The sequence below is a fragment of the Nanorana parkeri genome, unplaced genomic scaffold (assembly GCF_000935625.1).
Source record: "Nanorana parkeri isolate BGI_ZX_2015 unplaced genomic scaffold, ASM93562v1 scaffold25, whole genome shotgun sequence".
Lineage (NCBI taxonomy): Eukaryota > Metazoa > Chordata > Amphibia > Anura > Dicroglossidae > Nanorana > Nanorana parkeri.
Window position 1 is genome coordinate 1,965,631 of NW_017306293.1, and position 13,212 is coordinate 1,978,842.

The following is a 13,212-nucleotide window of genomic DNA, read 5'->3' on the forward strand; positions in this document are numbered from 1 at the left end:
TGGATTATAAATTGGCAATACCATACAACTGCTGCTCTTGGTAAGCCCTGCATCACCCACCAGGAGAATGGAGATTACAGGCAGAATCCAAGGGGACATGTCATATCTAAGCAGTCTTTGCCTTTCCAGTGGGCATACTACCTAAGGAGCCTTCAGGGCCAGGGTTCCATCAAATGGGTGCACCACAATCCTGGACCTGTAAAGCACTCTGCGTCTAACATACACACTACACCAAGTGTGTCTTGGAGAGAGCTTACAGCACAGTCCAGTGCACAGAGGACACATTTCAGGCCGGCCCTGCTTCACAGCAGGGTCTGGGTACAGCCTTCAAGGTTATGCCAAGAATCAGTCGATCTAGAGTGCTGCAGGGTGAGTCCCAGTGGCTTGGCAGCAACTCTTGCTAGATGAGAAAATATCTTGAAAAAAGCAGCAAGAAGTAAGAATTGGTTTTCTTTTCTCAGAGCAGAGAGAAAGCGTCTGTTCTCAATGCCTGAGCAAAAAGGTAGTGGATCCCTAGTAGACAGAGACTGTGATCAAAATAAACTCATTCCTCACAGTTAAAAACCTCTTTATTAAAAAACAACAATATTCATTAAGTAAAAGCTACGCAAAAGTAAAAGCTACATGATTTATTTACAAGGTGCTTGATCATGACACATGGAAGACTTTATTATGAATTACTACGAATGCTACTGAGTAAAATGATTAGTTCTTCTCTACTTCAAACTTCTTATGTTGTCTCCAATTCACCTCAGGATTGTTGCTCTCGTACTAAGAGATAAAGTTTCATACAACCCTTCGCTGAAGGACACAGCTCCTTCCACATTTCTGAGCTTTCAATGGTCAGCAGATCCTGTAAATGAATCACAAATGAATACTACCTAGCTCCATCAGTACAAACGAGTTCGATTATAACCGACTTACAACATTTTCACATAAAGTGCTCTCTGCTAGTAAAACTTCCATTAACATTCAGGGAAGAAACATAATATTAAGATTTAAAGCTGCACTCCACACAGTGGTGGAAACCCCCCCCAGTTAATATAGTTAAATTTTCAGTAAATATATATATATATAACCTTATATCACCCTCTGTAATACCCCCTATGTACAGCAGTACTCAGACTGGAAGATGGAAGGACAGCATGCATGCTACACCTGCTCAAAAAAAACGCCACCAAGGTACAATGGGCATGTGTAGTACGTCCGTCCTTCTGCTCCACTTCCGCCCCTCCCCCTTTGCTGGCAACTCCTGGGAGTTGCTGTTTAAATACAGCAGCTATTATAAATGCTGCTGTCTAAAAATTGACTTGCTGACACAGTGTTTATGAGATACTGGACTCTAGAGATGTTACTTTTGGGTTTACTCATCTGCAGAGCAAAGGAATGAGCTTTGATCTGCATATGATGTCTGTTAAGCTGAAGCTACACTCTGGATCTAGCAATCCAGTTCCATTGTAATTAGTAATACAACATGTACTAATAAGCAATAGGTGAATGAAATACAAGAGCAATCCTAAACATGACAAGGGAGGAGAAATATTTAACTGCACATTAAATTCATGCAAAATAATTATCCTCATATTAGGACAAGGAAGAAATCTTTCACAATGTCATACCTTGAAAAATATTTCTTGGGGGCTTGAAATGTCAGAATATAAATTATTCAATTATCTAGTTTTGAGATTTACATTCTTTAATTCAGTTGGAATGCAAGATTGTAGTGAATCTGCAGAATACATGCAAGAGTGCTGGCACCATATTTTTCTATAAAGAGAAACGAAATTTGCTGTTTAGAAACATTATGAATGCAAAAAAGACGAGGGGGTGGGGGGTAGAATCTGTCCTTAAAAGCATAATGGGAGGAAGTGATATGGCATCCTGATTCTCGTAGGGTTCTGACTGATCCTGCTTTGCGGCCCCTGGCTACTGTGGGGTTTGTGCGAGTACCCAGCACAGAAGCACTACTAGTTCCAGCATAGCCCAGAACCCTGTACTGGAGAATTACCGGTGCCAGCAAAGCTCAGTATCCCGCAAGGCCCACCACCGGTACCAGCACAACCCAGTATCCTGCATAGGAGCACTACTGGTACCAGCATAGCCCAGTATTGTATCTTGGTGTTTTTTCTCACTTGGGGGACAGCCAGTAGAAATGCCAAAAAAGCTAAGGGAAGAGGTGCGTACACCTGTAAGATTACTACAGGATGGTGGGGGGATGCTAAACAGCAAGAAAAATCCAAAAAAGAGGCAGGTGGTTGCAGCCCAAGCTGGAATGGTTTGCCCTTGGGGATGTGAAGGAGGCAGCATATAATTCTCCCATGAAAATTAAATAACTTTTATAAGGCATGATTTACAGGAAATTTGGGAGAGAATCCTGGTTCTAGAAGAGAGAAAAAAGTGACACGGGGATGTGGCTTATATTTTAAAATATACATCGTCTCAAGCAAAAGGCAAATGCTAATAGTGAAAAAATGAACGAAAAAGAAATAGGCTTTGTGAAAATAACTTTAGAATTGTTATAACTCCGGAAAAAATTGAAGGGGATAATATAGCAGAGTACACTGAGAGATGGCTTGTCTCTGTGAAATGTAGTCAGTAGAGAGGGCTCTTGGGGTTCCGACCCACCTCTCATCAAGCTAGGGGAATGCCAAAGTCAATCCTGACCAGAATTATTAATTATCAGGACAGAGATACTAATCTGCAGGGAGCAGGCTGCCTTGAAGATATTACAACACATGGTGTCAAAATATGCAGATGCTTCCACAGAGATGCGAAGAAAGAGAACCAAGTTCCAGGTTCCTAGTCCGGTACCAAATTTATGTGAATATAAAAACATGCTACAAGCTCAGGAGTGTTAGACTAAAAAAAAAACCAGAGGGATAGGATAGATTACAAATTTGTCATTTTTAGATATTTAAGGCTTGGTTTGAGTTTGTTTATTTTGTCTTTTTATTTTGTGGATGTAGTTTATTGTGTATTGTAATGTATTGAATGTTTTCCTATGGTATATGTCTTTGTCTGAATCTTTTTTTTGGCTGCCATGCACAATTGCTCCAGATTTTGTCTGCTCCAGTTTTGATCAATTCCCTTCAATATCATCTAAGGGTTTTTCTCATCGGTTCTATGGGGACTGTTGAAAATGTAAACTTGGTAATATTAAGTGTTATAGCATAAAAATAAACTCAATTTATATAAACTGGGCTCATGCACCATAAAAGACAAAAGGAGCACAAAATTGAAACCTTTGCCCATAACAACCAATAAGAATTCTAGTTTAATATTTCCCCTAAAAAAGGAGCAATCAAATTAGTTGCTATGAGTAACAGCTTAAATTTTGTGCTCATCTTTTATTTTCTTCTCATTTTTTTCAATGCATCAGTTGTAGGTGCTGCAATAACACATTTTTATAAATACTGCAAATAAATACACATTTTTAGCAAACTGACATGCGGGGTGTTTTTGTTCTTTTAAAAACAAACATTATGCATTGTGGCATTAAGTGGTCAATCTTTACCTCTCTGTCTAGAAAAATAATATCGGTAGATTCCTGCGCCTCTGGTCCTCCCTGTAAGTACCTATTCTTCACCTCTTCTGAGGTCAGACTGCACCTGAGAAGTGACATTTCATGTCAGCTGAATGTGAACATTAGGAGTTAGCTGAAATCACACACGTTCACAATGTGCCTACCTTACATAGAATTCTGCACTTGGTCGCCCTGCACTTGTATGGTTACGAGCAATGCCAAGTAGAAGAGGTTCACTTAATGTAGACAAAGGTAAATTAACCTAAAAAAAAAAGAAAAAGAATATATTTATAGATGATATAAAATAAAACATGTGTTCTATTACATATCAATACAGTGTGACATCTTGTGACAATCGTGAGTACTACAACTAGGAATATGACTACGCAAGCAAATCCCACAGTGTATAATTTTACCAACTTCAGGGAATACAAGGAATTCAGAGAAAAGAAATTCAAGATTAGTAGAACTACATAGAAAGAGATGCACCGCATTTTTGGGCAAAAAATGGTACTTTAGGCATTTTGCCGAAAGTACAATTTTCAGCCGAAATGTTTCGGCAGACAAAATTTCCTAGTTAGTAGCTCATAAGGTTTTTATTGCACTCTGTGCCCAAACTGGGGAGACTTCATAAAAGGTGCTCTCAATCGCTTTGCACCCAATTTTGTTTTTTGTTGGGCAGCATGAAGTGGCTAAAAGCAAGACATTTTCCAAGTGTATGGGCACCACTTCACTTCACTTACCTCGTCCCGTATTTCAGCCAGGATAGATGAGAAAAGCTCTGTGATAACCAGTTCTGGCTCTAAAACTTCCAAGCTCAGTTCTTCCTCAGGAACATTGGGAGCAACAGCCTTGTGGAAAGGAAAGAGGAAAAAGCCCAAGAGAACTTTCAGTTTCAGTCAGATAAATACAACCCAGGTACAGCAAAACAAAGATTTCTACTGCTTGTTTTCTTAAAGCAGTCGAAGCCTATCCCCTGCCAGCAAGCTGCAGAGAAGGACTGGTGGAAGCAGTGGTAAATCTGCAGAGGTTAGACACACCACCGGTCTGAAAAATATTCATTTCTTTATGGCATAAATTAAGATATACACTGAGTGGCCAGATTATTATGGACCACCCCATCAGTACTTCGTTGGGCCACGAGATGACTCCATGAGATGACTTCATTGGGCCGCCTCGTGACTCCACGAGATGTTGAAAGGTGATGCAAGGAATCTGACACTGCACTGTTGCCCTTCTGTTGTCTTGTACCAGTCTTGCCAGTCTCCGTTCTGCCCTAACATTGACTAGTCGCTGACGGGCAAAATTCACATGTTCAGACTCAGATTTTCGGCTGACAGTCCAGTCTTTAAACACTTTAACAACAGCTGCTCTTGAACATTTAACGAATTCTGCTGTTTTGCTGATACTCGCTCCATGGCTCCGAGCGCCAACAATCATCCCACGTCCAAAGGCTGTTAAATCGCGTTGTTTACCCATATCTTCAGAAAAAAAATCACTTCTACTGTCGTGGCAAACAACCTGCTTCCCTATTTATAATGGTCTGGCCCTCTAGCAACTTCAGCGCAAAATTACAGCTAATTATAGCTAATTTGCCTACAAACGTCAGGTGGTCATAATAATCTGGCCACTCAGTGTATATTGGTGTAGTACTGGATCAGGATTTTTAAACAAATATTTAGATCTGTTGACGTTTTAGTTAAGAAGCTGCTCTCTTCGGTCTGATGGATCTGAAGAGGAAGTCCCTGGAATGACAGTAGTAAGTTAGGTAGAATAAAGAGAACACCAGACATATGGTTATCAGTCTGGTTTTAATTTTTACTCATCATAAGAGTAACAATGATAGCCAACATGTTTCAGGGGCTTTACTGATCATTCTTTATCAGGACTTGTGCAAATGAAGATTGGAGAAAAGATGGATTGAGGATGGATATCCTGGAGTAGATTTCTCTAGCAGGCTGCTAGACCAGCGACTGGAGCAGGCACCTAAAGTGACATAAAACGCACGATCCCCCCCCCAGCCCCCCCATGCTGCTTTAAGTACTTACCTTACGTAATACCTCTTGATGCAAACATCTTCCCTCAAAGCATGTTCCCTCTTACCCACATGTGACAGTGTTTGGGCAATTTACTTCTCAGGCACCCAGAGGTGTGTGGGAGGCAGGGGGAATATCATGTGCAAGTACAGAAGCACAGAGGGGACTTTATCAAAACTGGAGTGACAAAATCGGTTACCGACAGTAACCAATTAACTTCTCGCTTTCATTTTCAAAGCTTAGCTAAACAACCTGAAGACAAGAGCTGATTGGTTACTATGGCCACCTGCTCCAGATTCCGTCTGCTCCAGTTTTAATACATTTCCCCAACTGTGTTTTTCTTGAGCCTCCAAAGGCGATTTAGGACAGCAGAAGAGTGGGGAAGGTAACTGGAGGCAGCCTATGGTACCTGCAATGCAAGGAACCAGCCACTTTTCCTAGTATGGCCAGAACACAGCCTCAATATTTCAGTTTTGGGTGGCCATCAGATTTATGCATTCATTAAGCACTGGGAAGAGCCCATAATGTGAGTAAAACACAACAAGTCTGATTTACTAAAGGATTTGCGAATGTTCACACAAACTGTGAATAATTGCTTCAATTATTCAATCATGTGTAAATGAAATAGGTAAACAGTGATTTGCTTTTCACATGACTGGATAATTATGGTGAATCTTAACACAACTATTCACTTGATTAAGGGATGTGTGGCTATCGGTTTTGAAAGAACAGGAACAAACACTGAGGGGAGCAAGCATTGCTTGCGGAGGATTAACCCCTCACCTGATTAACGAATATGCGGTTTTGCCGTTTGTTTTAGCGAGTGCATTTCTTTTGGGGGGTCCACTCTTACACAGAGGAATTCACTATTTACAACACGGGAGAGTTTTTACAGCAAGGGAATGCTTGCTTTTGAAAAGAACACTGTCTGATATACTGGACTTTTTCACAGTGTATCTTATATTGATTGCAACATTTATATTATAATTTTAGTAACATTATTACCTTATACACAAGTGTGTTTGAATTGTTCTATTCATTGTTTCACTGATGCACTTTACGCACAGACCTAAAATTTGATGTTGATTTTATTTTAGTCTATTTCAATCAAACACGTTTTCATAGCACATCAGTTCCTCATTAAGGTCTTTAGCGCTGTACAAATAGGTGAACAACTTATTGTCTGAACATTCTTCAATCCTTTAGCTAATCATCCTCTATCTCTTTGCTTCGGAATGGCTCAGAGAAGTTGATGGTATCTAGGAATGCTGGTAGGGATATATTACTATAGGAGTCTCCAAAATATGTGGGGGAAGGGGGGTGGTGAAGGAATTTATTAGGCCAGCAACAGTTGCATATGTCTTTGTGTACAGCACCTGACACTAAATAAAACCTATCCTATTATTAAAACTCTACATATTGCCACCGCATTCCTTTTCTCTGAATTTTCTGTCCCTCTCCCCATGGGAACATTGTTTTTACACATTAATAAGAAAACCTTCATAGCAGATAATGGATTACTTTAATTTTATTTAATAGGGTAATAACAGTAAAACTTACGTAAGTAACTCCCAGCAGCCCTATTCATATATACAATGGCCATACAAAGTTATCCCACTATAAATTAAAGTGTATGTATAGCCAAAACATTTCTTTTTACATTTGGATAAAAGTAGAGAAGTATTTTAAAATCACCAGTTTATTTTTTTGCTGTCTGTGTCCCGAGATTTCACTTCACGAGAGGTAATCTCTCCAAAGTTAGGTGAATTCCCTTCCAAGAAAGTGAAATCCCCATTGGAAGATTTCCCCTCTATTCCTGTTCTAGTTTCCCACCACTTCCTGCCAGGGTGACAATGACCACCAGAACAAAGAAAGGGTGAATCTTCCCAGCAGGGACACAGGCAGGAATAAAAACTGATAGAAAACCAGAAGCCAGACAGGGTGCCTTCCCTTCTGTTTTTTTGCTATAGGTATATTCAGTCTCCCTGACTACAATGGGTCTGCCTTCAGCAGTGGTGCCAGTTGAATTGTTTCTGGGCTATGAACTAGGTGCTGTGGCGCTGATGTGAAAGTTTTGAACATGGCGTCTGCTAGGAAGAAAAACTTGACAAGGTTTCTAACCCTTCTCTACTCTGCTCAAAACTAAAACAATATTGCTATACATACACTTTAAACCTGCAGAAAATCTTATTTTAAAGTGTAAACTGCCATATCTATTGCTGCCATATGGCCAACCCCCCTAAATCAGTATGTTACACGAATTGGTATAAAAATGTGCTTACTTCACAAACATACAACCTTAAAACCCATTTATGCAGGGGTCAGCGTTCCCCCAAAAAAAATTATTTTTGTGATAGTTAAGCTTTGCCTTAGTTAATGGGTTGCCCAGTCTGGATACCCAAAATCCTAAAGCTCAATAGCATGTATAGGGATCGCCCTGTTGTTGCTATACCATAGTATAGGATGAAAGATGTTTCACACCCATAACCACGTAGCACATTACAACGGTTACTTTGTCTTATGTGATTTGTTTGTGGATTGCAGACAGGAAGCCAGGATTTGGAAACTTGGCGAGCTTGTGCTTTAAACGGTTTTATTAAAATCAGCAGATACTCTTCAGTCTGGGTACCCTGAGTCATTTGGGTCTAGGACATTTGTATTTGGGACTGCCTAGATGAATATTATATCCTCATCAGAGTCATCAATAATTCTTACCTACACATTGACCATCTTTTTTTTTCCATGTTTATTTTTTCATTTTACATTTAAAACAGGGCCATATATATGCTCTGTCCATTTAAGCCCTGGGAGGGGGCCACTCACTGCTTCAATTTTGGCTAAGTCCTGCTAACTAAGGAGCAGGACCTGGCCGAAGTTTGAGCAGCTTATGGCCATCTGTAGAATCATAGACAATCAGATGTGCCATAGCAGCCCAAGACATGCAAGGGCTGGTGGTGGAGAGACTAATAACAATCAGTTTACTTTAAACCAGCCACTAGAAGCAAGACACAGATTGTCATCTTAGCTAGCAGTTACATTCCAGGCATATGGAAGCAGAGAGGGTGAAATGCAAGCTCAAAGTACAATATTCCATTCACCAGAAATTCTCATGCTGTGCAGGTGCAGCAACGATGAGGACCTGGCAGATGGCACTGGAAGGGGGCAGTCTGGAACCTCTCATTATATGCAAGAATATGTAACTCACTGTCAGAAAAACAACTGGTGGTAGCTGGGTGTCACCCATGGTGGTCCTGCTGGCTTAGGTCATAATATACAAGTTACACAAGTAGAAGAAAGCAGTAAATATTCAACACACAAAGACAGAGCCACTTATTCACTCACATTACAAGTGTATCTCGATATTATACTGCAGTTCAAACAAGCAGAATTAACTTGATTGCCATAGTTGCCTTACCTTGGGCTCAGGATGTCCTCCTGGAACATCCAGCTGACCAGGTGCTTCTCCTACCCTGAAGCTCCTCTTCAGTAGCACAAACCGATCGTCTTTACATTGTAGAGCAGCGCCTACGCCAAGCGGCTGTGCCAAATAAGCTTGGGTGTCCCCATACTCTCGTCCTCCCCGTTCTTGTAGTGCCCCTGCCTCACCTGACCAGTTGGTGCCCAAAAAGTCTCTGTAACATGTAAGTGCCAAGTGTAGGGTAAGCCCCCCCCCTGCGCTGAGATTAGGGTCACTTCCTCCACATTTCTGCCCTTCATCCCCATCTATTGGTCTGCTTTCAACTTTTTGGGTTTCTTTTTTCTGCTCTCTCTTTTCTTGTTCTTTAGTTGCTGAATTTTCTTCGGGCTGGATGGAATGAAGCCTGAATTTTGCTCCATTAAAAACCCATGGCTGTTTGCGCTGGCGTTCTTCCCAATCCACAAGAATCTGCTCTTCCATTGGGGGTGGAAGTCGACGCCGCTGGTAAAGTGGTGAAAGCTGGACGTGCACTTTTTGTTGGGGGATGCCCTGAGGGGAGGGGCTGCAGTACAGGATGGATATCTCGGGATCCATGAGAACTGCAATTTAACAGACAAAAAGAATAAGAAATCAAGTCCAGAAACATTAATAGATTAATGACTCATAGGCGACTTCTGTGCTATTCTAACAATTAACTATACCCTATTTACAGCGAGCCTGCACCTGGAAAGAACAGTGTTCAACTTCAAAAATTATATTCCAATAAATGAATCCAAAAAAAATGTTCAAAAGATATCTACAGTTATAGAACTATGGCTACACCTTGTATATGACAGCAATATTCCTAATTAATATGTGGCAAATAATGTTCCAAACAATTTGAAGTCCAACAAAAGTGATCAATACACATTCATCTTGCTTGTTCTTCTGATCTTAATGTTGTTCTTAAAGTTGTATACACCTCAGTGTATACAACATTAATAGAGTATAATCTATCACCTTCATTGTACCAGGTATTATTTACTAGCCCGGGAAATAATCAAGTAAGATTTGATGTGACCTTTGCATCTCTACTTATTTGCTGAACCACATTTCAGTTGTAGATCATACACAGATTAAATGTCCCCTACAGTGGTTATCTATCATATGATGCATCGCAGATGCCTGCTCCTACTTTCACTGCACCTCTCACACTTCCCTGATCCACTTCTGAAGCCCAAAGTAGTCTTCTTTATCTGGATTCTACTACTTCTGGATTTTGGCAGACATGAACACCCCCCTTTGGCTTCCACAAGCATTATTACATGGTAGCCATGTCTAGCCCTATACAAACACTGATTTTCAAAAATTGGTATTTGCATAGAGGTTTTAGGGGATTCCAGCAGCAGATGAGGGTTGTGCAGTAACATTGCAAAGGTATGTACATCATATGTGCTGAGCCAACACTATACAATCTGATGGTATATCTAAGGTAGATTGTACAATCAACTATGTAGTGGAAGGACCTACCTGATTTGATACAAACGAGAGGGATTTTAGGTACATCCTCATATTATACAGTCTTTGTAAATCTAAAGGACATGCAAAGAGTGTACAATGAGATTGTATAGTATATGGCCATCTGGCATAACTGAACAGCCCTCAGGCTAAAATCTCTGCAGTTTTCCCTTAGTATCCCTGCAAAGTCCCATAAATACCTGTTGAGCCTACCAGTGAAGTCCAGCAAAAGCAATTTCTTGTGATGGGTGTCGCAATGATGCTGCACTGCTCTTGTGCTTTACAGGTGAAACCCGAATAATTAGAATATCGTGCAAAAGTTCATTTATTTCACTAATGCAACTTAAAAGGTGAAACTAATATAAAACCAGACTGGGAGACCATTTAAAGGCTCTGGAACCCATTGCAGGTGTCATGGCTTAATTAGCTGATTAGAGTGGGACACTTTGAGCCTAGAATATTGCACCTTTTCACAATATTCTAATTTTCTGAGATTGTGGATTTGGGGTTTTCATGAGCTGTAAGCCATAATCATCACAATTATGACAAATCACGGCTTGAACTATCTTGCTTTGCATGTAATGAGTCTATCTCATATATTAGTTTCACCTTTTAAGTTGCATTAGTGAAATAAATTAACTTTTGCACGATATTCTAATTATTCGAGTTTCACCTGTACATAGTACATGGCTTTGGTACTTATACTGTTACAGAGGAGCCATTAGTTGTAATTTAACAGTCACGCTGTATTGCATACATTTCAAAGTAACATACGGGCTAAAATGCCTATGTTTCCTGTCCCCAGACTTCCTGCAGTGCTGGTCACATGACTAAAAACGTTGGTATTTGGTCATGTGATCACTGATGTAAAGGGAAGGAAAAGCCAATCCGAGCTATGAAGCGAACCAGCAGATAGGACATTATCAAATGCAAATTTCATCATGTGAGTCAAACAGAAGGGAACTTGGAGCAGCTTATTTTTCAAGAATAGAATCTATTTATGTCCTTTTATTACTCTTTATGTCTCACAGTAAGACTGTTAATGCCTGAGTACAGGCTCACTTCATGGGCGTTTTTCAGGCTGAATCAATATCTGACCACTTCTTCTGATCCTTACAACAGCCAAGTTGGGGGCTGCAATTTAGTAAAACACTATACAGCTTTTAGGTAAAGCCTTGAATCACAACCCAGCCATTGAAATGTAATGACACTCTGTGTGTCTTATTATATCTCTTAGGCTGGAATACAGTCCTTTGAGCAAACAAATACTGGTGAGACAAGCCATGGCTGCCAGCAAGGGGAGTGCAGGAGGGGAAGCCTGGAGAGCTACAACATTAAGTGAAACCTAACATACACCCAATACATGTTTTATTTACTCAATAAATCCCTTTAAAAGAGAACTATGGGATAAGTGTTTTTACCCATAGTTCTATTAAGGGTCACGGGAGGAGATATACTAGCGTCCTCCCGTAACCCAAAGCTCAGTATATCGCGGGCTACAGCTCGCGTTATGCTGAGACCGCTGCAGCCGGGACGGATCCAGACAATACTGTTGAGATGCACTTAGCTGACTGATTGACAGCTGACTCTGCCCATCTAGAGGCAGAGCTAGCTGTGCACGCTCCCTCCGCCGTCCGTGCCTCCAGTCAGCACTGGAGGATCGGAGAGGGGGGAATCCCTGTGGGGAGCCGTGAGTGACAGTGACTGACTGACTGACTATTATAGCTTATACAATGATTACATAACCATTTAAAGTTGAACTTTTGTCTAGGAGGAACAGGAAAAAAAACGTATAATTTACCTTATTTCTCACTCTGGAAAGTTTCCTCCTAGCTGCACGACCAGTCCCTCTAAAGTCGCTTCTCTTCGTTGCTCTGTTGGGCTCTGATGTGATTACGTACAACGTAGGACTAGCATTGGAAAGCAGAGAAGAGCGTCGCTGCCAAGGTATAAGGTAAGTATAACTGTTTTTTTCTGTTACACCTAGACAAAAATAAGTATTTATTAATTAGCGATGTTCAGATACCAGTGTCGATACTTGGCATTTTCATGAGAACTTACCAGTTCTTGTATCTGTGAGTACTTGAAAAAAATGGTATCAGTGCATTCCTAATATATATTTATAAAAAATAAAAAAATCGTACATTAAAAACAGAGATGCACAAATCCCAGGAGCTCCGTATATTACTTAAATATGACAGCTGCCTCCTGACTTTTGAACTTTTCTCTAGTCTAGCCTTGGAGCTGGAAAAGTATCTGTACAAGTATCTGAACTTCCCTAGTATTAATCCTTGCAGTGAAAAGGGGGGAAGGGGGGGAGCCCCGCTTCAAGGGTAAATTTTTATTTTACCCAAATTTCAGCTTTAAGGACATTTTAGGAGTTCACATACACACAGAATACACAACCACTCACTTCTGGTATCATAAATGGTCACCCTTTTGTAGTTCCACTATTAAATAAACTAAACTACAAAATTGACTAAGGTCAATATTGTGAAGAAAACTTCCTCCTCCATCTGGCTGTCCATAATGTAACCAACAGTGCCCAGATCTTATTTATCTATTCTGATGGTGATGAGTAATATCTAAATTTCAGGGGTCTGTCCTGTACTATATGTGGGGGGTCAGGGGCATATCTAGATAACTCTTGATAGTACTATTACCTGTCTATTCCATGTCCTACCTATGGGAATTGTGAGCCGGACGCCTACATTTGGTAAATGGGAACATCTTTTTAG

At 40.5% G+C, this 13,212-nt stretch overlaps 1 protein-coding gene across 1 annotated transcript; it reads right to left on the reverse strand.

Moving 5' to 3' along the window:
• Positions 1–695: 695 nt before the first annotated feature.
• On the reverse strand, positions 696–12,311 carry NUDT22 (nudix hydrolase 22). The gene is made up of 6 exons (XM_018565193.1): positions 12,276–12,311; positions 8,975–9,576; positions 4,267–4,374; positions 3,688–3,785; positions 3,515–3,608; positions 696–853 (listed from the first exon to the last, which is right to left on the reverse strand). Exons 2-6 carry the CDS (start codon positions 9,569–9,571, stop codon positions 752–754), a joined length of 999 nt encoding a protein of 332 aa, XP_018420695.1. The 5' UTR covers positions 9,572–9,576; positions 12,276–12,311; the 3' UTR covers positions 696–751.
• Positions 12,312–13,212: the final 901 nt, after the last annotated feature.

Coding starts and splice junctions, on each gene's coding strand:
- NUDT22 (XM_018565193.1), bottom strand. CDS start 9,571: ATGGATCCCGAGATATCCATCCTGTACTGCAGCCCCTCCCCTCAGGGC. Junction 4,375..8,974: donor GAGGACATCCTGAGCCCAAG/GTAAGGCAACTA, acceptor CCTTTCCACAAG/GCTGTTGCTCCCAATGTTCC. Junction 3,609..3,687: donor AGTGCAGAATTCTATGTAAG/GTAGGCACATTG, acceptor GTCACTTCTCAG/GTGCAGTCTGACCTCAGAAG.